The sequence below is a fragment of the Parambassis ranga genome, chromosome 17, assembly GCF_900634625.1.
Source record: "Parambassis ranga chromosome 17, fParRan2.1, whole genome shotgun sequence".
Lineage (NCBI taxonomy): Eukaryota > Metazoa > Chordata > Actinopteri > Ambassidae > Parambassis > Parambassis ranga.
Genome location: NC_041037.1, coordinates 20,850,721 through 20,876,879, shown reverse-complemented (window position 1 = coordinate 20,876,879; position 26,159 = coordinate 20,850,721). Strand labels below are relative to the sequence as shown.

General features: G+C 44.8%; 2 protein-coding genes and 1 non-coding gene across 4 annotated transcripts; 1 reads left to right on the top strand and 2 right to left on the bottom strand.

Moving 5' to 3' along the window:
- Positions 1-334: 334 nt before the first annotated feature.
- slco5a1a (solute carrier organic anion transporter family member 5A1a) lies at positions 335-20,042 on the bottom strand. Of its 2 annotated transcripts, XR_003672028.1 has the most exons (10): positions 18,188-20,042; positions 10,083-10,215; positions 9,424-9,641; positions 9,095-9,259; positions 7,036-7,234; positions 5,689-5,848; positions 5,338-5,582; positions 5,156-5,220; positions 2,786-4,339; positions 335-2,737 (listed from the first exon to the last, which is right to left on the bottom strand). XR_003672028.1 is itself a non-coding variant. In XM_028427931.1 (9 exons), exons 1-9 carry the CDS (start codon positions 19,155-19,157, stop codon positions 3,822-3,824), a joined length of 2,673 nt encoding a protein of 890 aa, XP_028283732.1. In that variant the 5' UTR covers positions 19,158-20,042; the 3' UTR covers positions 335-3,821. The 2 variants fall into 2 exon arrangements, 1 of the variants encoding a protein (XP_028283732.1); XM_028427931.1 differs by having other exon boundaries at positions 335-4,339.
- A 592-nt stretch (positions 20,043-20,634) lies between these two features.
- Positions 20,635-23,109, bottom strand: LOC114450038 (tripartite motif-containing protein 16-like). The gene is made up of 2 exons (XM_028427941.1): positions 21,394-23,109; positions 20,635-21,251 (listed from the first exon to the last, which is right to left on the bottom strand). Exon 1 carries the CDS (start codon positions 23,070-23,072, stop codon positions 21,420-21,422), a length of 1,653 nt encoding a protein of 550 aa, XP_028283742.1. The 5' UTR covers positions 23,073-23,109; the 3' UTR covers positions 20,635-21,251; positions 21,394-21,419.
- Positions 23,110-24,761: 1,652 nt separating this feature from the next.
- On the top strand, positions 24,762-24,843 carry trnas-uga (transfer RNA serine (anticodon UGA)). The gene has a single exon. It is a non-coding gene; the product is annotated as a tRNA-Ser (tRNA).
- The last annotated feature ends 1,316 nt before the right edge of the window (positions 24,844-26,159 follow it).

Genomic DNA, 26,159 nt, shown 5'->3' with positions numbered 1-26,159 from the left:
CTGAATTATCTCAAAAGATTCTGATTTAATGAGACACCTCAGTCTCCCAAGAAGCTGAGATTAGTCAGAAAAGTCAAAAAATAGTTTCTTCTCAATATGACTTAGTACAGAATAAATGTGTAAGATGGGTAAAAGTTTATAATTTGGTGCATTAAATGTTTCTCTGAGCTTCAGATTAGGCCATCAGCTGCTTCTCAGACTTGAACATGACAATAGTGTTAAATCAACAGAACAGATGTTGAATTTAATCCGTTTCTGTAACAGTTTTATTTGTTTTTTCACATTTTTTATTGACAGAAGTCAAGTATCCAAGGCCTCTGTAAACAGTGTGTTCACAAATCTACATGTTGCCCGTCATCAGTGCGGCCTTTCAGTCCGTCCAAAACACTGTCGTTTTGAAATAAATACAATACTGATTAAGAAAAAAAAACAAGGTAAACAGCTAACCTACATCTGCCCGAAGGAGCTCGTACAGATTCAGTCTTTGTAGTCGCAGTCTGGAAATGATGCCGCGTTACGACATGAAGCGCTGGTGCTGCTGTCGGCAGGAGGATGACACACTGAGACCAGCTGCAGGGCTCATTTTAAAGGAATGTTTACTTATGGATGAAATATTAAAAAGGACTGATGTCAAAGATTAGGGCAGCACAATGAGTGGATGAAATCCGCCACTAAAAGCAGTGCGTAGCATCAGTGATAATAAGAGTGTGTATGTTTGATTGTTGTCATTGGGTTTGATGATAAATAATAAACCCTGAGCCTGATCTCAGCGCTTCATCCTGACTCAGCAGCGTCACACAGACAGACTGAGTGGGCAGTTTAACACAGAGGAACAGGAGCGAACACGACACACAGCTGTGGTTTGTTTTTGTACATGAAAATGGAATGTTGTGCGTTTCTACTCTATTCTACTTTTTCTGATGTGTTACTGAGTACTGAAGCCATGCGTCAACCTTTCTCCTCTGCTTTTTGTGTCCCGCACCGTGATTTCCAGATTAAATATGAGGCTGTTCCCGGTCTGGCCAGCAGGTGTCCTCAGAGGCTGAGAAAGCCCATACTGACGACTGCATTTATGACACACATGTAACATGTAACACTGAGGCTCCACAGGCAGCACTCACGGCTGAGTGTTCAGACAGGAAGGATCTGGAACAACATGGACGCCGCCCGCCGTCAGAGGCCGCTGCTCTAAAACACTGAAAGGTTTTTTCCCTCATTGTTGTTTTTGTGTAACATTTTGGAATCAAAATGAGGTTATGGTTAAAACGGCACTTATTTGCTTCGACTGGGCTGATTAATCCTAAATGAAACTATTTCACCAGCTAATTTTACAACAAGCTTCAAACATCGATCAATTGCAAATGAAGAAAATTAAGAAGAATTATTTCCCCCCCCTCTCAAACGTTTGTTTTTTTTGTTGAGCCCAAAGGATCAGACTTTTTTTTGACATTCTACGTCTCAGATTCTGGACATCAGGTCCTTTAAGTGCCCGTTGTGGAGCTTTCAGTCACAGCATGTCATCTTTATTCACAAACCAGCTCTGAGCACCGACAGGACAGCTGGTTTCTGATGATGAAGATCATGTGATATGATGGAAAAGCTCACTGTTAAGCTTTGTTTCATACTCCACGAGGAATCTGTTCGTGTTTCTGAGGTGGCAAGAACAAGACTAAAGTTAGGCTCGGCTCATACTTCACAAGAAACGTGTGTGCAGAGCTCCTCATACGGCCAGGTTTGAAGACGTTTCACTGCTGAACAATGGCAGAAACAGCAGTCTAGGTGAACATGTTTGAGGCACAGGAGGAAGATTTGTTGCTACTGTTCGGGATTTCAGGGTTTTGCTTGTTTGCCCAATTATCTGTTGACCTGACTGAGGGACGATAATGAGCCGGTAATGTTCAGGGAGGTGGGCGTCTACATGCTCCTAGCATGATAACAGATGGAACAACAGGACTGCAGACTGTATGGTTTGACCTCTGTGGATTCTGTTCCACTTCTCCACCTTCACCACGCTGACTCTGAAACTCTGACCAATCGCAGAACAGTTCTTGGACCCGGCCACAAAGAGAACAAAGTGAGGCCTCCGAGGGACTAATAAAGGATTATCTCATCAGTTTCCCTGTTCCTGTGGAGCATGTAACCAGCTCTACTGTTCTGTCCATGGTGTGTTCAGGGACAGAAGATGACGTGCGATGAGTTGAAGCCCACGTATGAACACTACAACCTGTTTTTACTCTTTAGCTGCAGCAGTGTCATAACTGAACCGCAGCAAAAATGAATTCTGCACGAGAACCACTTCATCTATTGGTCTACAACATGTAGGTGGACTGATCTAAAACTATCAGCGATTAGTTTAGTGAATTTAATCAACAGCACGTTAGACAATCAATCGAGCTAATACAATAAACACGTCATAGTTCCAGCGTGTCAGGATTCAATACTTTCCTCTCATTTTTTTTTTTTTTTTTTTATAAATTCAAAACTTTTTTTGGGGTTTCGGGTTGAACACAAACATGATGTTTCACAGTTGTCATTGATTCATTGAGGAGATTAATCAATAGAATTATCACTAAAACAATCATTAGCTGCTATCAGTAGCCTTTTCCGTACTGTCACTACATCTCCTCACTTATAACACTTCAGCTCACTTTAGCTCGCACGTTGTCTGATGTGTAGAAAACTGCATATTCTTTCAGGCAGGAAGTCACTGGGACTACTGTTCAACCACCTATCCTGGCTTTCATTTCCGCAGCTGATGAAGAATGGATGACTACACTGTGACCACTAACAGTAGACGTTGGTTCACTACTTGTCTTCCTATATGTTGGCGTCGCTGTTGGTAACACCTATTTCCCCTCTCTTTATTCTTGCAGGCATTCCGAGGATCCGTGCTGACTCGTCGGGAATGTGGTCAGGGGGGAAAAAATCCGACCCTGTTCTTTTCAGGTTAAGCCACTTATTGGGCTGCCAGTTGGAGCTGGGATGTATGGATGTATTGTACGGAGCTGGCAAAAGCCAAACAATCCGACTTCCAGCAGTAATACTACGTGTCATTGTGTAAGGGGAGCAACAAAAGACCGTGCATCGGACAGGAATGCATTCTGTGTGTGCCAAGCTGCTTAGCCCAGTGACCTGTTGTCCGGCTGGGTTCTTTTTAACTGTCTTCAACCCCAAAGGAAACAAAAAAATGGACACTAAACATTGTTTTTTCACATAGCACCATGCCATCGGTTTTCCAGTTCTCAATACTTAATTGCAGTGTGTCACATTTCCACAGGGGTTCTTTTGTTCCGTGAGAGCGCTGATATGCCATGTGCAGAGAACAACTATCACTCACATGAAGGTAAAAATAAGAAGCAGCAGCAGCAGCAGCACACAGGTGAGCGGGACGACTGGCAAAGCTGAGGTATCTGTTCAGGTGACGCTTACAAGGTGAACACAGTCAGTCTGAGGGGAATCCAGTGAGTACGCAGCGGTGCAGTGTACATGTGAGGACCGTGGTGACAGAAGGCACATGTTGCCGAGGTGACGGTGGGGTGCGGAGGGGTCACAGGTGGGGGTTTGTGAGCGATGCCAGCCTTTGTCTGCAGCTGCTGCGCCGGCTGGTGGATCACAAAGAAAGCCGGTTTTCACCAACCAAGCAGATTATTTGTGTCAGAAAAGATGTCGGGCAGGTCGGCCCAACCCACGCAGTTCAGTCCCGCAGACGAATTTTCAAAGCCGTGTGTTACAAGAGATGAGAGCAGGACCTCCACGGGGCGGCTAGTGCCTCTGACAGCGGTGGTTGAGACCTGCCTCATCGCCCACCCCCCTTCCGAAACTCAGACTCGGATTGAAACATGTTCCAGTGAACGGGCCGGTGTGGGAGCTGCTGAGGGTGAAGGTGCAGCTGCAGGAGGAGGGGGGGTTATTGCTTTTAACTCGTTGCCAGGGCAACTCTGGGTGCTGACGCCACGGTTCAGAGCGCCGGCACGTGGCGGACCGTTGGCCGGCAGGGCGCTTGGGTCGCTCCGTGGGATGTTGACGGGGCAGGATCGGGTACGTGCGTGACCCTTGTGGCCGCCGGGGTGGCAGACAAGGCTGCCGACCGTGTCAACGGGCGACAGGTGGCGCTTGAGCCACCGCTCCACCCGCTCCTCTTTGTACTTGATGGAGTACCAGGTGAGGAAGATGAAGAAGAAGCCGAGGAACTTGAGGCTGGCGGCGAGACCGAAGTAGACAAAGCGCAAGGAGGTGACGTCGTACTCCCAGCATGAGCCATGGACCCCGCAGTCCTGCTGCCACAACATGCAGGTGGTGTCGATGACAGCGCCAAAGTAAATGGGAGTTGGGATGTAGGCTGCATATAGGAAGGAAAAGGGGAAAGGGGAAAGGAACAACAGGGAAGGCAGAAAGTCAAAATAAATAAACAGGGAGAGGAAAATGGCAGAAATACATAAAGGACAGAGTTCAGAGAAGAAAACCTGGACTGTCTCAGAGAGTTTTAAAGACAACAAACTGCAGCACAGGATGAGAAATCTGGCTCCAAACACTCTTTAATCAACATCTTCTCACACTGATTCACACTGACAGCAGCCCTCTGAACGTCCTGCACATCAAACCCAGTCCTCACTCCTTATTCAAGAGAACCGTGATGTTCAGACAATAAATATCTCCTCAGGCTAAATCAGCTCGCCGGTCAGCAGTTACAGAATGTGCAGTGCATTTCCGATCAATAAAATCAGCTGACGCTCGTATCCTCGTCTGTACGGCTGGACCGACGTTGGCTTTTAAAGACACAGAACTCCTCAGATATTCTACTTTTATCATCAGAAAGTGATGAGTAGGTATAAAACTCTGTAGACTGTAAACACAGATGGTCGACATGACAGCCACCTAAAAGTGAGGCCAAAACATCTGAATCGCCCCCTGGTGGCTGGCTGCAGTATAGCTCATAAACTGCCTCCTCCAAGTCAGTGGATGGGACACAGACCCAACTAAAAACTAAAAGAACTCCTAATTATTGTTAGTTTAAAAAAGGAGGAAGTAACATTACAGTCAGCAGCCGATGGAGAAGGTGAGATATTTGGCCTCACTTTTGTACAATGGGTGGAGGCAGAGCCCTGTTGTCCATCTGTATATACAGTCAGTGGGTGATAATTATCTCTCTACTCACCAAGCGTCCTGAGGAGAACGAACTGCATTCCCAGAGCGAATGGCCTCTCCTGCTCCGCCACAGACCTGCAACCACACAGACAAGAGCCGACTGAGGAAGGCTGGCACGAATATCGCTAAGTAACCTCAGAGTCAGCGGTCGCATCTGAGTGAAGATTCACCCGCAGTTTATTAGAGTCATACCTGAGGGTGACGATAATGGCAGAGGGTTGAGCGCAGGCAGTGATGAGTGTGACGATAAAGAGGAAGATGAGGAAGGGGATGAGGGTGCTGCAGGTGCGGTCGCACTTCCCAGACACAGCATAGCCGTTCTCGTTCAGGTAGGTTTTGACGATGACGAGCTGCAGCTGGTTGCTGCCCTGACCGCTGGACGACGGCGTGATGACCTGCCGGCTCTGGACGCAGGCGCAGTCCGAGTAGTTACGGATCTACAGGGCAGAGTGTAGCGTCTTAGGTAACATAATATTATTCTTGATTAAGTTTAAGCACTGTAAACGAGTAACTAAAACGTTACTGAAATGTTAGGCCTCTTACCCCGTTGCTGTCGTTGGCCACACTGCTGCAGCCGGCCAGGCAGGGGTTAAAGTATGTGATGCCATCAGAGCCGCAGACAGGAGCGTACTCATGGATTTTACAGCCGCAGTTCACATTACAGCCTCCTGTCAAGTTCCTCTGAGTCATGGTGAGCGTCGGTCTGGAGAGAAAATTTAAGGATTACATTATAAACAGGGCTTCGATTGTTGTGCAATTAATATCTGAAGACACTGAATAAACTGGATGGGTAAAAAACATCTCACTAAACAACATGAGTGAGAGTAAAGAAGACAAAAAAATGAACTAAAGATGGAGAGCAGACAGAGGGAAATAAAAGCACCAGGGAGAAACAAGAGGAAAAAGAGAGAGAGAGGGCAGTCAGCCAGAGATCCTCTCTTCCAAGCTGTCCTTGGATATTTTCCATCCTTGCCATGTAATCGCTCTCAGGGACGCTCTGTCCAAAAGAAAACGCCTCCATTTACTGGCTGGTTATCTGTTATCCTGCACTGATCTGCACACTCACTTCCTCCCTGACATTGGCCACAGATGGGGCGATAAAAACTACCACTGACTCTGTCATGCCGGGAAATTATTAATTAATACGAGTAAGACCAAGTTGGAGTTGGCAAACGGCTGCCCTGGGGGGGTTAAAGTGAGACCTCCAAATCCTGTTTACTCCTAAAATTACAGGCCCTGGACCAGGTCCACAACTGCTGCTTGCACCAAATCTCTGCAATGGAGGCGGAGAGAGCAAAGATACCAAAACACTAAAAACCTGCCACCCTGATTGATTATATTGATATATTGTGAGGACTAACATCGACTGGATCTCATAGTGGAGGCCAAGTAATAGCTATTGACCATAGAACACCTAGAGGACTCTGGATTTATTGATTTGTATCAATGTGAGAAAGCTGCCTTGATCAAGTCGGATGATAACACATCCTAAGAATAAACTGGACAGTGCTCACGACCTTGATCAGGTTGAGGAAGCTGCTGTGTTGGTTTTGACATTGTGTGTTTAACAAGGCAACAAGAAAGAAGCAGAGGTAGAGACGGACTATTTATGTGTTGAAATGACACATCAATGATTTCTAAAGCCTCTTTCATAACTTCATGTGGGCGTTTTTGCTTCACAGTCATCTATCTGTTCATCTCTTACTCGCCGAGACCTCGTCTCTGCCTTCTTCGAATGTGTCTTTCCTCCTCCGCCACACATTACCCGATGCAAATGTTCTATTCAGACTAAACATGAGACGGCACAGTGGCATGTTTTCTCAACTTCAGCAGTGATGCACGACAACCCCCACACCGCTCCCCTGAATGTCACCCTCCCGGTTTTCTCACCCGGTGGTGTAGGGGATGTTGATTCCTCCGAGGTTGATGCTCTCGCAGCCCACGATGAACAGCGTGGAGAAGCAGAGCAGGGACACTCCGCTGCAGATCATCGCCAGTTTGGCCGACTCACGAGCTCCCAGCTTCAGCTTCTTGATGATGTAGCCGCCCAGGACGATACCCACACCGGCACTGGGCACAATAATCACACCTGGAGGGAAGAGAAATGAGATTCAGGGTTCAATGAGAAAGCAGAGACAACGGTAATCTAGACAAAGTAGCAGTTGTTTTGTCTGCTAGTCTTTATACAGCAGCAATCCCTGTTTAAGCTGTGCTTACAGAGCCAGCTGTGAACTGTACTGTGACTGTGGAATTCTCTCTTCTTTGCCATCATAAAGAAAATGCACCAACAGCAGCAGCGCCTGCAGGCATCCCTGGATTACATGACAGCACACATTTTAAGTGTGGGTGGTCTCAAAGGGAGCAGAGCCTCTCACCCAGGCAGCGATAGCATCTCCTCAGGAGGTGTTCAATAATGTTGCGTCCTCCCACTGCTCACTGGACATTTTCATGACACTGACCACATCTGAATCAAAAGGTGGACCGATTAGGTGGGATGGTTTTTTAATCATATCCGCAGAAATATCAGTCCACCTCTAATCTCAATTAGAAGAGCTTAAATCCTAAAATAAACTACATCATGTACTCCTGTCAGTCACACACACTGTGCCAGTTTTTGAGTTGTTTTTTTTTTTACTATCGACAAAATGACTAAGAATAAGCAGATAAAACAAATCTGTCTTTCCAGGAAACAACTGACTGAGTAAAGGCTGTCTGGTCTGATGAATATCTGAGATGCGTCATTAAGCCTCTTGTGTTCTTCATGAGAAAGCATCCAAAAAGACTCAAGAGCTGAGTCTGGCCAGGACAAAACAGTAAACAACACAAAATGATCACTGAAACTAGAAAACAGCATCATAAAATCCACGTTTCCTTGATCTGTCACAGTTTTAGGTAGGTAGGATGGCATAATATATAAAAAATATGTGTAAGTGGCCGTTTTCAGAGTCCACTTCACCTACAGCTGAGACAGTTACACAACTCAACACTAAATAAAACTGGTGTGTTTTAAGACTCTGCCAGACTTTTGTGTTAATGTTCAGATGACTCATGATACTGGCAAGTATGACAAATGACGTTATAGGCTCTGTACTATGCAGCAGAAGAGGTCCTTAAATCCTTGGCTGTGCTAATTATACAGTTCAGCTTAGATCTGTCGGCTATTTTTCTATAAGAACATTACTATAAAATATAAGTAGTAGCCAAATGCCACCAAAGTCTAAAATTTGGCAAATTTAACATTACAAAAAGTGGATTTAGAGAAACTTTCTTGTTTTATTTCCCTGGAAGTTTGTTAAAATACTTAAAAAATAAAGTGTGGACATCAGACTTTGAAGGTTTTTTGGTGACAGGCTTCCTGGTCAACTCCATGGTTCATGGCAGCAACACTAGGCCGAAGTTTGGAGAAAGATTTGTGAGTTTAAAGAAGCAGTCAAAAGTGTTTCTATATGTTCAGCGCTCAGGCTCTAAATAAGATAAAAACAACAGAAAGGCTGACATGAATGTGTGTTAACGTGTTATCCTCCATGACTGATGACCGTTTAATCATACATGTGCTGCAGTGTTTGCAGATCATTGCTGTGCTTGTATCCGTGTGTGTGTGTTTCTAAAAATCTGGTATGTAATGCACTCGGTGCTCTGGCTCAGTGTCCCAGGTGCCCCCTTCATTTGAACACCAGCAGTTTCTTTATTATTAATGTGAGTTGGCGTGCAGCGCTGTGCTGACAGCCTGGACTGGCAGACATTAAAGTCCTGGTTGTTGTCTGAGTATTATGGCCTGTCTGCAGCGTGTCTGTTCTAGTGCAGAGGCAGAAAAAAGGCAGAATATATTCAATAAATTCAAATGTAAAGGAATCAGACTTAAGGTTTAATAGTGAATCCAGAACTAGGTTGGGTGATGGGTATAAATGTGCGTCTGTACTGCTTCAGTCCAGAGTGTCATTCGGCTCACCGGTGTAGATGCTTGCACTGGAGGCCGGGATCCCAAACTGAGACTCGATGAATTTGGGGATGAAAGTGATGAAAGCAGTGACGATGGCGCTTTCCGCCGTGTAGGACAGGCTGACGAACAGGAAGGTCACGTTACTGAGGATCCTCACTGCGGCTTTGGGCAGGTCTGAAGAAACAAAGAAAGAAGGTTTACTGCCATAATGTCACTGAAATCTCATCCGACAGGATGCAACCCCAAACCCACCATTGGATTATCTACCACCCAACCAAACAATCACTCAATAATCCCTGCACTCATACATCCACGCGGAACAGTTGGAGGTCTGGTACCTTTAATGTCCTTGCCGAAGCCCATGGACGAGGTGACCGCCTGGCTCTTGTTGTTGCTCTTCTCCTTGAGGACGTCGTCGTCGCTGGACAGGTCGTCCAGGCTCAGCTTTTTCCTCCTCTTCTTCTTCTTGTGTCTGGGCGGCAGCTTCTTGGGGAAGGTGAACATCGGAAAGATGACCAGCAGCATGGCGATGGCGCACAGCAGGAACCCGCTCCACCTACGCAAGATGGGCGAGGGTGAAGATAATTTATTGATACTTTATTATCAAAGGAAGAAACTATTTAGTCTCTATGCTTCAGAGAGTAACTCTGTGATCGTTTCATTATGCCTCATCATTGTGAGCATAAATATATAAAATAAAGCAGCATGCTCACCCATTCTTCTTCCTGCTATCGTCACCTATAATTCATGTAGGAAGCCTGTAGCTGTTAGCTCGTGAGTCACTGGTTATGCTGTCAGCTAGATGGCATCACTGAGAGCTCTCAAAAGATGACTAACCACTTCTGACACACACACACCGGCACACATACATCTCATGGAAGGTGATCCTGCATTCAGGTGGCTTCTTAAGGTTGTTGTTGGGTTGTTACATTGTCACACATCTTCAAAGACACATAAACATTATATCACACTGCTATCAGCCAAAAGTAGGTCTCACCAGTTGCCAACGAAGCGAGGATCGCTCTGGTCGATGTTGACAACAGTCTTCGGGTCCACGTAAAAGCCGATGAGGACTCCTCCCAGCAGGTAACCAGCCGCCGGGCCCAGTGCTCCCATCACATACATGATGGCTGGGAAGAACAGAGATGACACTCAAACTTCAGCTGACAGGTTTAACAGAATATAAGCTGTTTTTTATTGTTAATCTGTTGCCTTCTTTCACACTAAGCTGAAACAAAACACACACAAAAATATCCACCTGTCTATCAGCTTGTCTCTTACTGTGGCGGTGCTGTGAAGGTCAAAGTTCTGGCCTGTGTTTCCCTAAGTCTGTCTCAGTAAATCAGTTTGCGTTTTGTTGTTTTGCCACTGTGAATAAAAACTGCACATTAGGACAGTTGTGTTGCTGTAATCACAACAAATGTCTGGTCTTATACCATAGAAATTAGTAGAGCTGTCTGAGGAGCACTGGTAGAAGTCCACTTCTTGGTCAAAGGTATTTAAACTCAATGACATTTGCTTATATTTAGACCTTATGTAACCCCTAACACCAAAACTAATCTAGCACTAAGAGTGGTACACAAAAGGCCATGTGTTTGGGTCATGTGTGCAGATCATATGACCGCGCAGTAAGGGGCCGGCTTGGGGGTGAGAATGAGATTTCTCCAATTAGAAGGCATTAACGTCTTTAAGTCTTTGGCTAGCTTTGAAAGCAAAACACAAAATTCTGGTGGCGTGACATAAAAACTCAAAGCTGGGCCAGGCACCGGGCCAGACTCAACGTTAGCGAACTGCCAGAGTCCTGAGGACCCACTGGGAGCTCTGGGTTCCTGTCACTGGTTTGAACAGGTCACACAGAGGGATTATCTAAAAAAAACAGCATAGCAGGGGGTGTAAAAATTCTGCACTCCTGAGCTGAACTGGGATGGCTGATCTGCAGTCTGTCTACAGTTGGGAATACAAGTATCAATTGATTTAAATTGATGTATGTGATATAAGTGTGTTATACTGAACTGGATGTTTGAGCTCTCTCCACTTTTAGTCATGATTGTAGTGTTTCCACCGAGGTCCAGGCCACAATGCCTCAACAACTTAAACTAGTGACACATTCCTCATTTTCAGAACCTCTTCCTCATTAAACAAGATGTTCCAGGAATGCCGGCAGCAGCAGCAGCAGCATGAGTACTGCAGTTACTCATCTGCAGAGCATCTTCACAGAAGCATATTTCCTGACCTTCCATCCTATAGCTCCACTCAGCTATATTATATGATCTGACCGCCACAGCCAGAGTCTGGGATGACAACATGTAGGAATGGGATTGAGCCTGGCTTTCCAAGGGGACCCATGCAGCATCGTGGATAATCCTTTCTATAGCCAGAGAAGAGGGAAAGCCCTCAGCTGGCAGGGTGCCGTGTTGCGCAACGTGATGCAGACCATCAGCAGAGGGATAAAAGATGACCAGGCTGCCGGTCATGAGGCAGGCAAACCGGCAAAGCTGAGGTGGGAGGAGCCAAACAGGAAAAGATGGAGCGTGGAGGTCAAAGTTGGTACAGAGACAGATACAAAAATGTGACTGCAAGAGATAGGATGTTCACATATACATATATATACTATATATATATATCTTATTGGCTGCATTTTATTTAAAACTAAATAAACTAAAAAATCTGAATTACTTCTGCTGCACTGAGCAACAAAACAGTTTTAAAAGGTACCACATCATGTGGTAAATACTCACTGCCAGTTTAAGGTAAGCATATATGATGGCAAAATAAGACATGAATCATGAGATTTTGTCCAATATTTTGATATAAATCTACTATATAAAATTTAATTTTCTATAATTACATAAACAATGTTGAATTAGTTGGAATTATAATCTTTAAAACCTGATTTTGTGGGTGCTTTAGCAGTTTCCAAGTGGTCACAGAGGACTCAGTTCACACACCTTTCTAAATAGTAACAATGCATTGCGGCAAAAAAAAAACTGTGACACAAATGTCTGAACCACACACATCCTTTCATGCAGCCCACAGAAACATGTGAAAAATACCAACAGCAAAAGAACAAAGAAATAAGAAAAATAAAACTTAATAGCACTACTGCTGATTTCTGATCAAATTCTGCTTGTGCTGCTGAAAGCAATAAAATAAAAGTGATTTAAAAGAAAAGCAGGACACAAGCGTTGGCAGAGAACACAAATTGTTCTGGTCCTTTGTCATTTAAAAAGTGATTAAAACCATAATAGTGCTAATAAAAACCTCCTCAGCATCTTATAGTCATCCAACATCTTGTATCTAGTATGAGAGAAGTGACTGGTTTAACTCATTGACTAAGAATTATGACTGCACCAATTTGGATGGATGGATGGATGGATGCAACACGTGCTTCATCACACAGCAGGGGCCAAGAGCCTAACAACAAACTCCCAGAACAACAGCCAGAGAGCCAGCTGTATGGAGGTATTTAAGATTTGTTGCACCACCAAGTTCATAGGCTACTTCAAACATCAGCCAATGGACTGAATATCAGCTCTGCAGGTGACTGGGTAGATGTCTGATCAGAGCAGCATGCTGCACTAGAAGGACCTAGCTTTATGTGTAGGACTAAAACCATTAGACACTGGATTGAGTGTCTGCACCATCAATCTCCACCGGCCACAAAAAAAACTAGCCTGTCAGCCCGGTGAGGCGACCGCTGCAGCGTGCTCGGACTTTACCACCATTCATGGTTGAGGTTTAACATGTAGTCTGACCTGCTTCTCTTATAAACTACCACAGAGATCATTTCATGGCATAAACAGGATCCTGATCCCTGCATCACTGCCCCGAAGTCACACCTTCAACATGCTGCTTGTTATCCAACAGGTAGATTCAGCCAAGCAGTCACATCTGGTCAGATCTGGTTTAAAACACATTCTGAAGTGTGCTGTGAGTCATGTTTGACCGGCTGAAGAGCCAGCAGGTAGTCAATTATCCATTCTTTCTTTCTAAAGGAGTATTCTGACAGGGTAACTGTAGATTACTCTGTAACACTACCTCGATGTGCTATAATACTCTCAGCAGGGTTCCATACAGTGATCAGGGTGCTCGGATGCTGCCAATGTGTTGCAGCATCACCATCAAGTGCCTTCTCAGGTGTTATTGAGTCGCCTACAAAAGTTGCATCTGTATTCTACCTCCTACAGGAGACTGCATCTGCTGGGCCAGCCACACACACACACAGACACACACTACAATCAGACCATAACAAGGATCGATGGTAGCTGTAAATTACAGGAAATGCTGCGTGTGTGAGTCACAGCTGGCAAAACGCTGTTAATGTAAAATGTAATTTTGAAATTACTGCATGTTTTTAAAGGTTTCAAGAGTCTCTGAATGACGTGAAACCCAATCAACAAGCAGAAAGCCTGTAAGCCTCCGAACCACTTGGAATAAATCAAAAATATAAATCAGGATCAGAGCTTCATTTGATGTTCTGTTAGATCTTTGTTGTTAATGGTTGGCAAAAAAAAAGCACCAACAGCAGAAGCAAAAGCTGAAAGAGGAGCCGGGTGATGTGTGAGGCAGTGAGGCCCAAGATTGAAATGGAGGGGAGCAGGGATGGGGGACGTTATGGGACGGTGACGTTGTCATGGCAACCTGCTGACACAGCACTGTCTCGTCACAACTTCCCAACAGGCTGCCAGCACTAACATCAGTCTCCCCTGCCTGTGGACGGACCTGTCAGGGCTTTAACTTGCTGCTGGTTCACTGTCAGCTTAACATACGCAAGTAGTAAAACCACTGATTGATTCATAAATATTCTTTATATATCGATTTGAGACAAGCCATTCACAGTCCCATGATCCATCTGTGACACTGTTCGATTTTAAAAAAAAAACTCTGATGTTCTAAAGAGAACCAAAGCCAGACAGCTTAAACTGCAAGAGGACCTTAATGTGGGTCCGAGGAGCACAGCTTGACCACAACTACACACCAAACAAAGTGGTAGAATGATAATAACACCAACCACATACCATTCAGATCAGACTGGCCTACATACGCCCCTCCTCATACACGCTTCTGACTGGTGCTACAACAGGAAGCTAACATTTTTATATCCTTTTGTTATTAGAGTGATTTCACTCAAGAGAACAAATGATTCCTGCTTGAGGAGCTCCAGCTGCACATCACTTCTCAGAAAGGAGTGAAAAGCAGCTCCCAACAAAGACAGCAATGCACGTTCCCATTCATCCGTTAGTGCTCATTTTAAGTCAAGAGGCAGGTTTAACTGGAAGGATTGGCAGAGAGCTGCACAGGAAGAAGTTAATAGCAATAGAAAGTGAGAATAAAATAGCAAATATTTAAAACTCCTGATTTAAGACACCTGTGTATGATGTTCAGGTCCAAGCACATCATTTCTGCTCCTTTCTATTGGGCGAGAGTTTGTTGCAGATTTTGTCAATTATTGGAACTGTTGGTTTGATGCACTAAGAATTTGTTCCTCTATCATGTCTTCTCACGTGGTGAAGAGCGTCAGATGGTCCTCCGCTCTCCCTGCTCTGAGCGGCACGTTTATCATGTACCTATCAGGGAACAGTCTGTCTGTGTCCACAAACACTGATCGAGCCTCAGTCAGCAGGAGGAGGAGAGTGAGTGGAAACGTCTCTGCACAATTCAGTTGTGAAGGCTTTTATCAGCTGGTGTAAGAAGAAGTGAGAATCGCCCTGTGAAGCTAAATGAGAAAGGCCACTAACGACATCATGTATGCTCTCAGGTACATTAGATAAAAGCATTTGATAAATAACAGCACCACATCTAAAACCTAACTTGGGTAGTGTTTACCGTACATATGTGATTAGTATGAACAGCTAATTCAATGTAAATTACCCCATGGGTGCACCAAAGCCACATATCATTTTTGCTAATGTTGAAGTTCCACCAATCAACAAACAAACTGACAGCAAATCTTAAAAAACAAAAACGGTCTAAGGTCACTGACATGGTGCCGTAACATGACGCCGAACACAGCAGCGCTGTTAAACCCACTGAGAACCATATTGCGTCTCTGAGTTGGCACATTAAAATTTCAAGTGGCTGCAGCATGGCCCTCTGCTTCACACGGCAGCCAAACAGAGCGTCTCTTATTGGGGTTACAAAGCAATATTGTGCTGAATTATTCTAATGGATGTCTGTTATGCCCTTTGGGCATGATCTCATATGTAGGCTAACGTCAAGCAGGGCCAAAATGGACCAGAATGTTTGTTCTACAGCAGACACAGCAAGTGTGCTGCACCAGTACAGACACACAAAAACAAGATGGAAGCAACAATGCAGTGAGTCTTCTTCTTCAGTTGTATCACCGTTTCACACACCAGTTCGCAAAAGAAAACATGTTTCATCAAGCTTCTTCTAGAGCTTTCAGTGTTTGTGGCCTAATTTGAGCATCTGAGATTACACCCTATGAGCTTTTGCCCTAATGTCCAGCCTAAAGGCACTACTTTACAGAAACCCCCTAGCAGAGGCAACAATAGAAGTGCTGATGGTTTTATTGTGTGAATTTCAGTTGGATTCCTGTTTAAATAACAAATTACCAGTAATAAAGCCCGTCTTTGTCTTAGAAGGGCATTCATTATTTTTATTGTATAAGGCGACACTGCTTTGTGTTTCTGCTGGCCCTGTCCCAAGTGGGCATGGCCATCCTTTTGACTTTTAGATTTATAGCAAATTCATGTTTAAATCTACCTCCCTGTGGGCCTTTGTCGCCATTAATAACCGAGAGAAACCAGAAGACGTTTCCATCACAAAGGATTACCAGACAAACGGACTGATTGATTTCTGTTCAAACTCTGTGCTTTTTGTAAGCCTTGAATCAATCAGAGTTTGTAAAAGTGTCTGCAGAGATAAAGCAGGAAGTTAATCTAAGGCGGCGGTGCTCCATCTATGTGCCGTTAAATTGCTGAATCCACAGTATAGATCTGTCTCTACTTATCTTATGTTCTGTCACATAGTACCCTAAGTAGGCCAAGTAGCATAAGAGGCCAATCTGTGTACAGTCAGCTCTTTGTATTCAAGCTTAGAGAAGATATTATCCATAACTCAACTCAATGCAAGAGAGAGGGGGAGTGAATCAAACACTGAGAGGGCGACTTGAACAAATGACCAACTGAAGACCTTCATACAGGACGACAAAGATGATTTTTAGATTCCGACACGACCTACAACACCTTCCTTTACATTCTTTTTGATAGCAGATAATGTTAATTCTATACAGCCCATTTACCAGCCTCTCTCTGAATGAAGATGTGTTTTGTCCTCCCTCTAGTAAGTGGAGAAGCCGTCAGTGGCCGTTAACCCAGCCGATCACACCAACATGTTCCTACAGCTATCACGGGCATACCACGCTCTGCTCTGAGCCGTCCTGACCATAAAACTGGACACAAACACTCTCATTCAACACTAACAAAAGCACCTGAATGCCAATGTGTACTGGTCAAGTGGGACTTTTTGGTGACATGCCAAAGTGGCTGCTGGGGCAGACAAAGCTACAGCCAACATCACAATCAGAATTAAGGGTTCAATAAAGCAGTTTTTCTCTTGACAGCCACAATTTCCTGAACCAGAAGAGACTTATATTAGCAGTATATTTTTATTGCTTGTCCAACATGGCCCGCCTCCACCTCCAGTATTTTACACCAAAACCTGGAAAAGGTCCAATTTGAATTTAATTTCACTCCCCACAGGCGACACCGTGCCACCATCCAGCTGCTCCCATGATCAAAGCCCCTTTTTTTCGCTACTCTGGTTGTGTTATAAAGAACAAAGTGTTCAGACCACAGCCAGGCCTCTGCGGGACCCTTTCCCCCCACCAACAACAGGAATGCACATAAGACCTTGCCCTCTTTCCTCTGCGTCCGACTCTCTTTCATAACCCAGCACTCATTTGCTGGTTTAATTAGGATTTATCCAGTTTGAGGCTACTGGGGCGAGAACGTCTGGGTAAGCATGTGAAAGGAAAAAGAGGAAGGGGGGGTGGCAGTTTTAAGGTCACATAGCTGATCCAGATCCCTCTGGAGCGAGTCACCCACATGTCCACAAAAAGGCGGCAGTTTCAATGCTGTAGAACATTATTCACCTGCTCAGGAATGGCTGGAGCTGGCTGGAGGTTTCACCAGTCATGCCTAAAATATGAAGAGATGATTTTTCCAGCCTGGTGGTGAAGAGTTCAACTGTCCTGACTTCAATCCCATCCAACACCTCTGGGATGAACTCTGAGATCCAACCGTGGCTCTCAGAGTTCACTAATGCTCTCGGGGGCTGAGTGGGAGGAAATCCCTACAGATCTGGTGGAAAGCCATTCTAATGCCTTTGGTTTTGTCCTGCTAACATTCACATGGATGGTATCTTCAGAAATTCACACGGCCACAGAAAACGTATGAAATTCTGATCAATCATTTTGAACTACTTGTGATCCCTTCCTCTAAAATGTGAGAATGTATGTGCGTCTTTCTTCTTAAACAAATATTTAAGCAAATTATAATCAATCTTGTGGCCATTTCATTGTTTCCATGCACTTCTCCGTGGACTCCATATTATCCACACTGTCAGCTCCGTAGACTTGTATACACCTCTACACAGTAGTTAATAGTATGTTGCACAGTTGAAACCAAGATGGCGACATATGACAGGAAACCACCATGCCCACCTATATGACAACAATAAGACTAAGGACGTGGAACACAACACAAAAACATGTCAACACTCACTCACTCAGAACTTCATATGTGTACACTACTGCTCACTACTGGGGTTTTAGACTCATTTTAATATAGAAAGGTTGGTCAGTGTCCTATTATTTTACTGCCACTGTTGTAAGTGTTATGTTTATGGGTGTTATTGTTCAGGTTACCCAACATATTTAAAGTTCCCTGAACAGTTTTAGTTTTGTGGGGTTTTCACTGGACTCACTAGCAGGTGGTTGACCACACTCAGGACCCCAACACTGTTTTAGATAACTGTGAGTCGACCCTAATACTTATTATTTGTGTCTTGTCTGTGACTGAGACCTGCAGAAGTTACCTTGGTGAGTGCTAAGTGACTTCCACACACACTGAGTCTTACCAAGATACAGCGAGGCGTTCTCCTTCTTCACATTATCGTCCAGGTAGGTGGGGCCCAGGGTGTAGATGGGCGTGGATCCCATCCCCACCAGAATCTGTGCGATGATGAACAGTGCCACATACAGGTTGTGTTCATTTCCTTCCTGGTCTCTTGGACAGGAAGTGATGTCGACGCGGTCTCTGCCGCTGGCATTGCTGTTCATGCACAGGCCCTCGTTGGCCGAGGACGAGTTGACTTCCTGGATCTGGTAGTCTGGGGAGATGAAGTGAGGTAAGGAAAAGAGGGCGGCGCCCACAGCAATGAAAATTCCTCCCACTGCCAGCCAGCGAGGCCTCTGGCCCCGCCCACCAAAGTAGCTGATGAAGACGACCACTACAAGGCTCCCGATGTCGAAACAGCTGACGAGCAGGCCTGATTCTGAACTCCTCAAGCTGTACCTCTTCTCTATGGTGGTGATAACACTGCTGAGGTAGCCTGACACCATGAGCGACTGGATGAACGTCAGGTAGCACATGCAGAACAGGAAGCAGCGAGAGTCCTGTAAGATAACGCCCAGATACTTCCTGCTAGGCAGACGAATCTGAGCTATTTTAGAAGCAAAAAACCCAGGGGGCTTCCTCCTCATCAGATTTTTACTTCTACGGATCTCCGTGTTCTCCATGTACGAGCTCGGCCTATTCAGGGCCGACTTCCCCGATTTAGGCAGGTAGTTGGTTCTTGTCGGGGACTCAGCCTGAAAGGACTCAGTCTTGGCAGGGAGCTGAATGAATTCTGCACTCTCTTCCGCTGTTATAGACATCCGCATGGAGCTAGCTAGTAAAGTTTTCTCTTGAGGCGCTGCTTCATTCAAAATAGGCAAACTTTTGGATTTGAAGTTTGTACCGGACTCTTCCACCTCACTGGAAAACCCATCCTCCTTCTGAAGGGCCTCAGACAGCTCTGCTTCCTCATGGTCAGCCATCATTCTCATTCAAACCGACCTTTCATCAAGGGTTAGAAAAATAAGCCGGCCCAGTCCACGAATACATCTACAGTTCAGGGGCAGCTGCCCATTACATTTATTATTAATAGGTACATCTACTCCCACAAATAGTCTCTGGTACTCAAAGAGGCCCAAATAAAGCAACAATGACAACAAAGGAAAGAACACAGGCAGCTTCTGCTTATCTGCAGCAGGCAGGACAGGCTCTGGGCTTGTTTATCGTGTCATGCACACTTGCCTTCTGCCACCATCTAATCCAGAGATGGAGACCGCTCAGGCCTCCTCAGCTCGACCAGCGGAGCTCCAGGGCCAGGGCTCCCTGCAGATGCTTCTCCCAGCAGGACGCTGCTGCTCCGCGGCCGGCAGAGATGAAATGAATGCCCAGAGTCCGCACCGCATCCCTGAGAGCCCTGCCGATGAAGATCACACAGTCACAATGTCACTTCTTTCACTGCGTTGCATGATCGTGCTCCCCTTTTCCTAACCTCCCCCAAGTCAAGGGCAACCCCGACTCCAATGTTATCACCGCAGCTGCTGTCCTCCCAGCGGCCGACTGGGCTGTCATTTAGAGGTGATATTTCTCTCTACATCCCCGGAGACGAGCGTGAAAAAATGAAAATCGGCAAAGGAGAGGGGTCGTCGATGGAAGCGTGTAAGAAACAACAGACCAGAAGAGAACTGCAGATGACTGCAGTGCTGCTCAGCTGCTCTCTGTCGCTGTTTTCAAAACAACTGCATCAAGCTGCAGAGCTAACCGGAAACAGGAAGAGGAGCATTTCAAAATAAAGGTGTGCTTAACGCAGACAAAATCGTGACTAATTAAAGATTCATAATTCATGTGAAACAAGTTAATAAAGTTTGCTCTTGCCATTGAAAAATTCGGTCCTATTATTAACTAATAATCAAGTTTCACACTTAATTAGCCTGTTAATTTGACCCGCTTTTGACGCTTGCTAAAGTTAAAATAAGCTAGCTAGAAACACAACTTTGGCGGGCTAATTTTACATCCTTCAAATTATAAATAGAAACAACATAGCAGTAATAAATGTACTCGCGGTTTCACTGTCGAAGCTGCAAAACATTATAGGGGCAATATGTGCTAACCTGGTCTTATTTTGACAAGTGCAATGTCTATATCCGTGAGCTAGCCGCACGGCTAGCGGCTAGCTCACCCGTCCCGCAGAGGTAACGCTCATCGATGAATGAAACAACAACAATGGCGACACTGCGCCTCACTAACATGACACGCTAAAGCGACCACACGTCCGAAACACCTGCATGTCCGAGTCATACCAGGTGTTCGGACCGTGCAGGCGCTGAAAAAACGGCCAGAACACATTCATGTTTAAATTTTCGGCTACAAAACATCTCATAAAGCTCCGCCAACACACCGGAAGTAGCCTGATAAAGGACAGGAAACACACAACTTTCAAAATAAGACCAAGACGAAAATATGATAAAAATATAAACTTTTTGTTTTACACAGAGTAAAACTAAAATATTTTTATAATAAATGTATTAAATAAATCCATACAAGTTTTGATTCTATTTTACAAAGCAAAGAATGTCTCAAACCGCATTCTGTTCATTAAAAACCCTGAAACCTATAAACATCAGAACAACAATATTTATATGCATAATCTGTGTGCAATTTTCTAAGTTGGCATTTATCAAACAGCAAAGAAATAATATAAATCCCTGGAGTTTAATCATCAGTAGTAGATCATCTTAACAATAAAATATCTGCATCCTATTATATTTACTGTTAACATCACAAAAGAAATCAAAATAAAAACTTAATGGGATCAACTATAAGAGAACAAAAGATGGCAAGCAGACAGGAGTCTACATACTTGGTGATACATGAACAGTACAGAACACGAAAGGTGTGACATATATTTGTACAGACTGACCTCTAGTGGAAAACACATTATCTGCAAATTAAGATGACAGACGCCAGATCAGAGCATTACACATACACTGATCAACTGCATTTATAACAATTCTCTACTTAATAACCACGGCTGTTATTGATACTTCAGTGAAAGCCATTAGCACAAAACTTTCCAAAATACTATGATGCTATTTAATTTAATGCTCATACATTGGTTTAATGGGTTTTCATCTGTAAAATCAGTCTGAAGCATCGTAAACATGAAGTGAAGAAGCCAAACAATATTATACCAGAAATAATTGTCTAAATTTTGACAATACTTGTGATTGCTTTATTTTCTGCTTATTACCATCTGTCTAGTCCAGCTCACAGATCTCTGCAGTGTTTCCAGCACGACCATCAAGTTGAAATCCAGCATAGAGCGGCTCAGTGAATGTGGTCTGGACTCTGTGGAGGAGAGTCATGGTTTCAGAGACGCTGTAGAAGGACAGAATACCTGCTCTGTGATCCAGGTACACTCCTACTCTGGAGAAATGAGGACCTGAGACATGAGTGACAGTGTTGCTGTGTCTGAATTCATAACGATGTTTGTAGACACCCAATGCCCAAGACTTGTCATTTGCTCCAAATATTTCCTTTACATTGTTACTGTCTTTATATGCAACCACAACTGAAACTCCACCTACACCTTTCTCCACCTCCCAGTAACAACGTCCTCTCAGACTCTCTCTACTCAGGACCTGACCAACAGCAGTGCATCTGTCTGGATGATGAGAATAGTGTTGTTCCAGTGCCATGAATGTAGCTTTCCTGTTCTCTTCAGACAATAAAAGCCTAATGTTTGCTGTGTTTGGATCCAGTGTGATTTCATTTGAGTATTGTAGAAAATCATCTCTGGTCTTTGGCTCCTGTGACAGCAAAACATCCACTTCAGTGAGTGCCAGTGAGATCTTCATACACTCTTCATTCAGAACTTTCTCTACTTTTCCCTTGGTTTCTGAGACTGCCTTCTGCACACCACTGAAATGTTGCAAATGAAAGCTGTGAACTGGGAGAAAATTCACAGATTGACAGACACATGTTAGAGAGAAGTATTTTTGTAGAAAGTGGATGTGGTCCTCTGTGTGTGAGAGCTGCTCCAGCTCAGCAGCTTTCCTCTTCAGCTCAGTGATCTCCTGCTCCAGCTCCTCCTGACGCTCTTTGACTCGACTCACTTCAGCTTCCTGCTGGGATCTGACCTGCTGCTTCACATCAGAGCTTCTTTTCTGGATCAGACGGATCAGCTCAGTGAAGATCTTCTCACTGTCCTCCACTGTTTTATCAGCAGAGCAACTGATGGCCTCCACCTCCTGTTGGAGCAGCTTCACATCTCCCTCTCTGTCCTGGACTCTCTGCAGGATTTGTTGCAGACTCTCCTGGAGCTCTCTCTGCCTCTCAGTCCTCTCTGCTGCAGCTGAGACTGTGTCGTGGCCTTTATGTTCATCCACAGAGCAGAGATAACAGACAGACTGCTGATCAGTGCGGCAGAACATCTTCATCACCTCATCATGACGAGAGCAGATGTTCTCCTGGAGGTTCTTGGAGGGCTCCACCAGCTTGTGTTTCTTGAACGTAGCTGCGTCATAATGAGGCTGCAGGTGTTTCTCACAGTATGAAGCCAAACACTGCATGCAGGATTTGAAGGCTTTCAGTTTTCTTCCAGTGCAGAAATCACAGGCCACATCTTCAGGTCCAGCACAGCAGGGATCAGCAGGAGCAGCTTGGAGTCCAGTCTTCTTCAGCTGCTGCACTAAATCTGCTAACATGGTGCTTTTCACCAGGACAGGCCTCGGTGTGAAAGTCTTCCTGCACTGAGGGCAGCTCGTCTCATCGTCTTCATCCCAGTGTGTCTGAATACAGTTCATGCAGTAGCTGTGTCCACAGGGAATCGTCACTGGATCCTTCAGTAGATCCAGACAGATGGAGCAGCAGAAAGCCTCTTGATCCAGCTGAACTTCTTTCTGCGCCATTTCAGCTCTTAGTGGCAGTGACTGAGTGAGTGAGTTTCACTTCTGCGAAATTGAAACTAGTTCTGAAACATCACGTGACTCTGCAGCAGCCAGTCAGCATGTTCCACCTCTCTGCAGATCTGACGGGGAGGGAACCAGGAAATATCAGTATAGAGAACAGCTGCTGTGTTTGAGAGCAGGAAGAAGAGGCAGGGTTATTAGTTACACATTAACAGAACATGTAATTTTTGTTCTTTTTTTGTGCAATAATGTCTCAGATCTCTTCCACAAATTTATTAGGTTTTTGTTAAATAATCCTTTGATCTGTTTATGTGTACCATTGGCTTAAAATGACATAAATTGGACCTTCATGCAGTTGCCCCTTGCTGCCACACGGTGCAGCCAGAGTTCTGCATTTATAGCAGCTTGGGTGTGCTTGGTTACATCCAAAAACTATGACACAAAATGCAAAATAATTATTATGTCACATGTGGCAGGTGGCCACATATGGTATTATTGCTCTGTATTTATTGATTACATTACATGTTTTATGTACCACGTTATCATTTTTTTAAGATTTTATTTCTAAGAAGTGTCCTGGGACGTATGATGAAAATGTACTTTTTTACTTAGAATTCATTCTTGCAATAACATATACAATTAAAAATGCAAATAATATACAAATATATTAACGCTCATCCTTTCTGGAGCTTGAATTGGCTGAAGCGGCATATATAAACCTAGTGTAGCTGAACGGCACTGGCGTCAGGGCAAAACGACTCACAAACCCATCAGCAAGGGCTGAGACCAAAAACCAGCCCTTAGTGGCACCTAGTGGTGAGATGATAGATTGCAAAAGATTGGCGAGCCCACATACAGAAAACCTCCACAGCGTATCTGAACTTGCAGACATGAAGCAGCAGCTGTGTATCTGAAGTGAACGTCATTCAAATTGAACAGACTGATCAGACAGAGGAGCACTGGAGACTGTCTGCTACCGTACAGTAAACCACTTGGGAGATGAGATATGATCTCCTGGTCTGTCAGAGAGGAAACCGGCAGTAAATGTTTAATCTGCAATTTGGTTCGCCTTTAAAATATTCATGAAATCTAATCAACTTAATCACGGTGTGATCGGTATTTCACAGCGTAATGAAACGCTGCACCAGTTCATCCAGGCGTGTCCAGGGTGGCTGACTTCAGCGCGTCAAATCATAGCACACACACACACACACACACACACACACGATAACAAGGACAAGGTGCAAGTAAGAAAGGGAACATAAGATTGAATGTAAATGTTTAGAACTGAGGACACTTCATAGAAAAAAACAGCTGGCTCTGAAGGAACAGACACAGAAGAGGACAGGGTTTCTAATACTTTGCATCATCATAAAACCTCGGTTAGGGGACAACCGCTCTGCTAGTTCTTAGGGCAGGAACTAGACCCGTTTGTCTGTCTGTGGAGCCATCATGATGATCAGGCCCATGGAACACCTGTGCAGGGCTGAAAAAGGCCCTTTAGGGGACATCCACTCATCAAGGTGATGAACATCCCAAAAGTACCTGCAGGGAAAAACTGGACATGTGGATGAAGCCTGAGAGGAGCTGCACTGTGCAACTATCATAACAGAGGAAATATACTCTGTATATATTACTCTGTACCAGGCAGTAAACATCCAGTGAGGCACCCTCTGACAGGCTTCACCAGCTGTGATGGCCGAGTGGTTAAGGCGTTGGACTTGAAATCCAATGGGGTCTCCCCGCGCAGGTTCAAACCCTGCTCACAGCGAAGAGGTCACAAACTTTCCTACCATTTTCTTGGCTGTCAGCAGACTTAACATGCACCTTCTGCTGCTCTGCTCAGTGTTCTGTAGAGGTCACTTAGCACAAAGGGCACAGGTGATGGTTGCTGCCCTCTGTATATGCTCTGCATGGCTCAGAGAAGCCCTGATGTTCCTCCATCTTGGCTCTCCTTGGTGGAGCTGTGCCTTCTTCTGCTTTGCCAACACATCACACATCACTTAAACATCAGGATTCAGCCATTGTTTGTTGATGCTTAGAAAAACACGGACACAGACAAGAAGACATCAATATGCTAATGCTGTAATATGACACAATGTTACGCCTTATTTTGCATGTGGCTGTCGTTCCTGCAGCTGAGGCGCCCGCAGGCTGCAGAGGAGCACTGAGATGGATGCAGTGTACAGTATAATGTTTGGCCTGAGGAGCACACGGGGAAGCTGCTGTGTCCTATTTGCTGGGATGTTGAGCTCGTTTTGGAGAGCACTTCATTCTCCCTGCCCTGAGGGATCTCAGCCACGGGCTGAAATACAGTACAGTCTGTTTTCATCCGACACAGTAATAGCCTCTCTGTTGTGTCTGCATGAAGCTCCGCTCCCGCTTCTACTTTATCAGTTGGGATGTCTGCAAACAGCGGGGAGGAAATGTTATGCATGTTATTATGTTTCCAATATGGCTGCAGGTTCTCCACGGCTGCAGATGTTGTCGTAGCTCTTCTTCATCCAGGGTAACTGTGAGACTTCAAGCTCCAGAAAACTTTGTCAGTTTTAGACAAATAAGAAGTTTTAGAAAGTGAACGCTTCGAGGGCTTTATGAACCCAATGTAGAACCCACATCCGTCCATGTGCCTCAGGTCTTCGCCTGCAGGGGGAGACTTTCACAGTGCCGAGATGTAAGGGAGCCAATTAGGGCCCAGGACCAATGAGCTGTGGCATAAATAAAGAATATAGAATAATTAATACCACACTGACACCGCTGTAATGATGCAGGAAAAATAAAAGCTGTTCTGGAACCTAAAAACACTTTTACTAATGTCTTGGCAAAAAAAGGGGGACGACAAAGACAGAATTTCACAAACCCAGCCAGCACATCGTCACAGGCGGAACTCCTTCTAACTGGAAGGACAGCAGCTGTCTGTCCTCACATGTGTTTTATGAATGAAGCTCTGTGTGAGGTTAACCTGGAAGAAGGCAGATCCTCCCACTCAGTGAAGAAACCTTGAACAGGACCCGGCTCATATGGAGAACCTTCCTGCTGACAGTCAGCCGGGTAGAGGAGGAGAAGAGGGAGACAGGACAGAGAGGA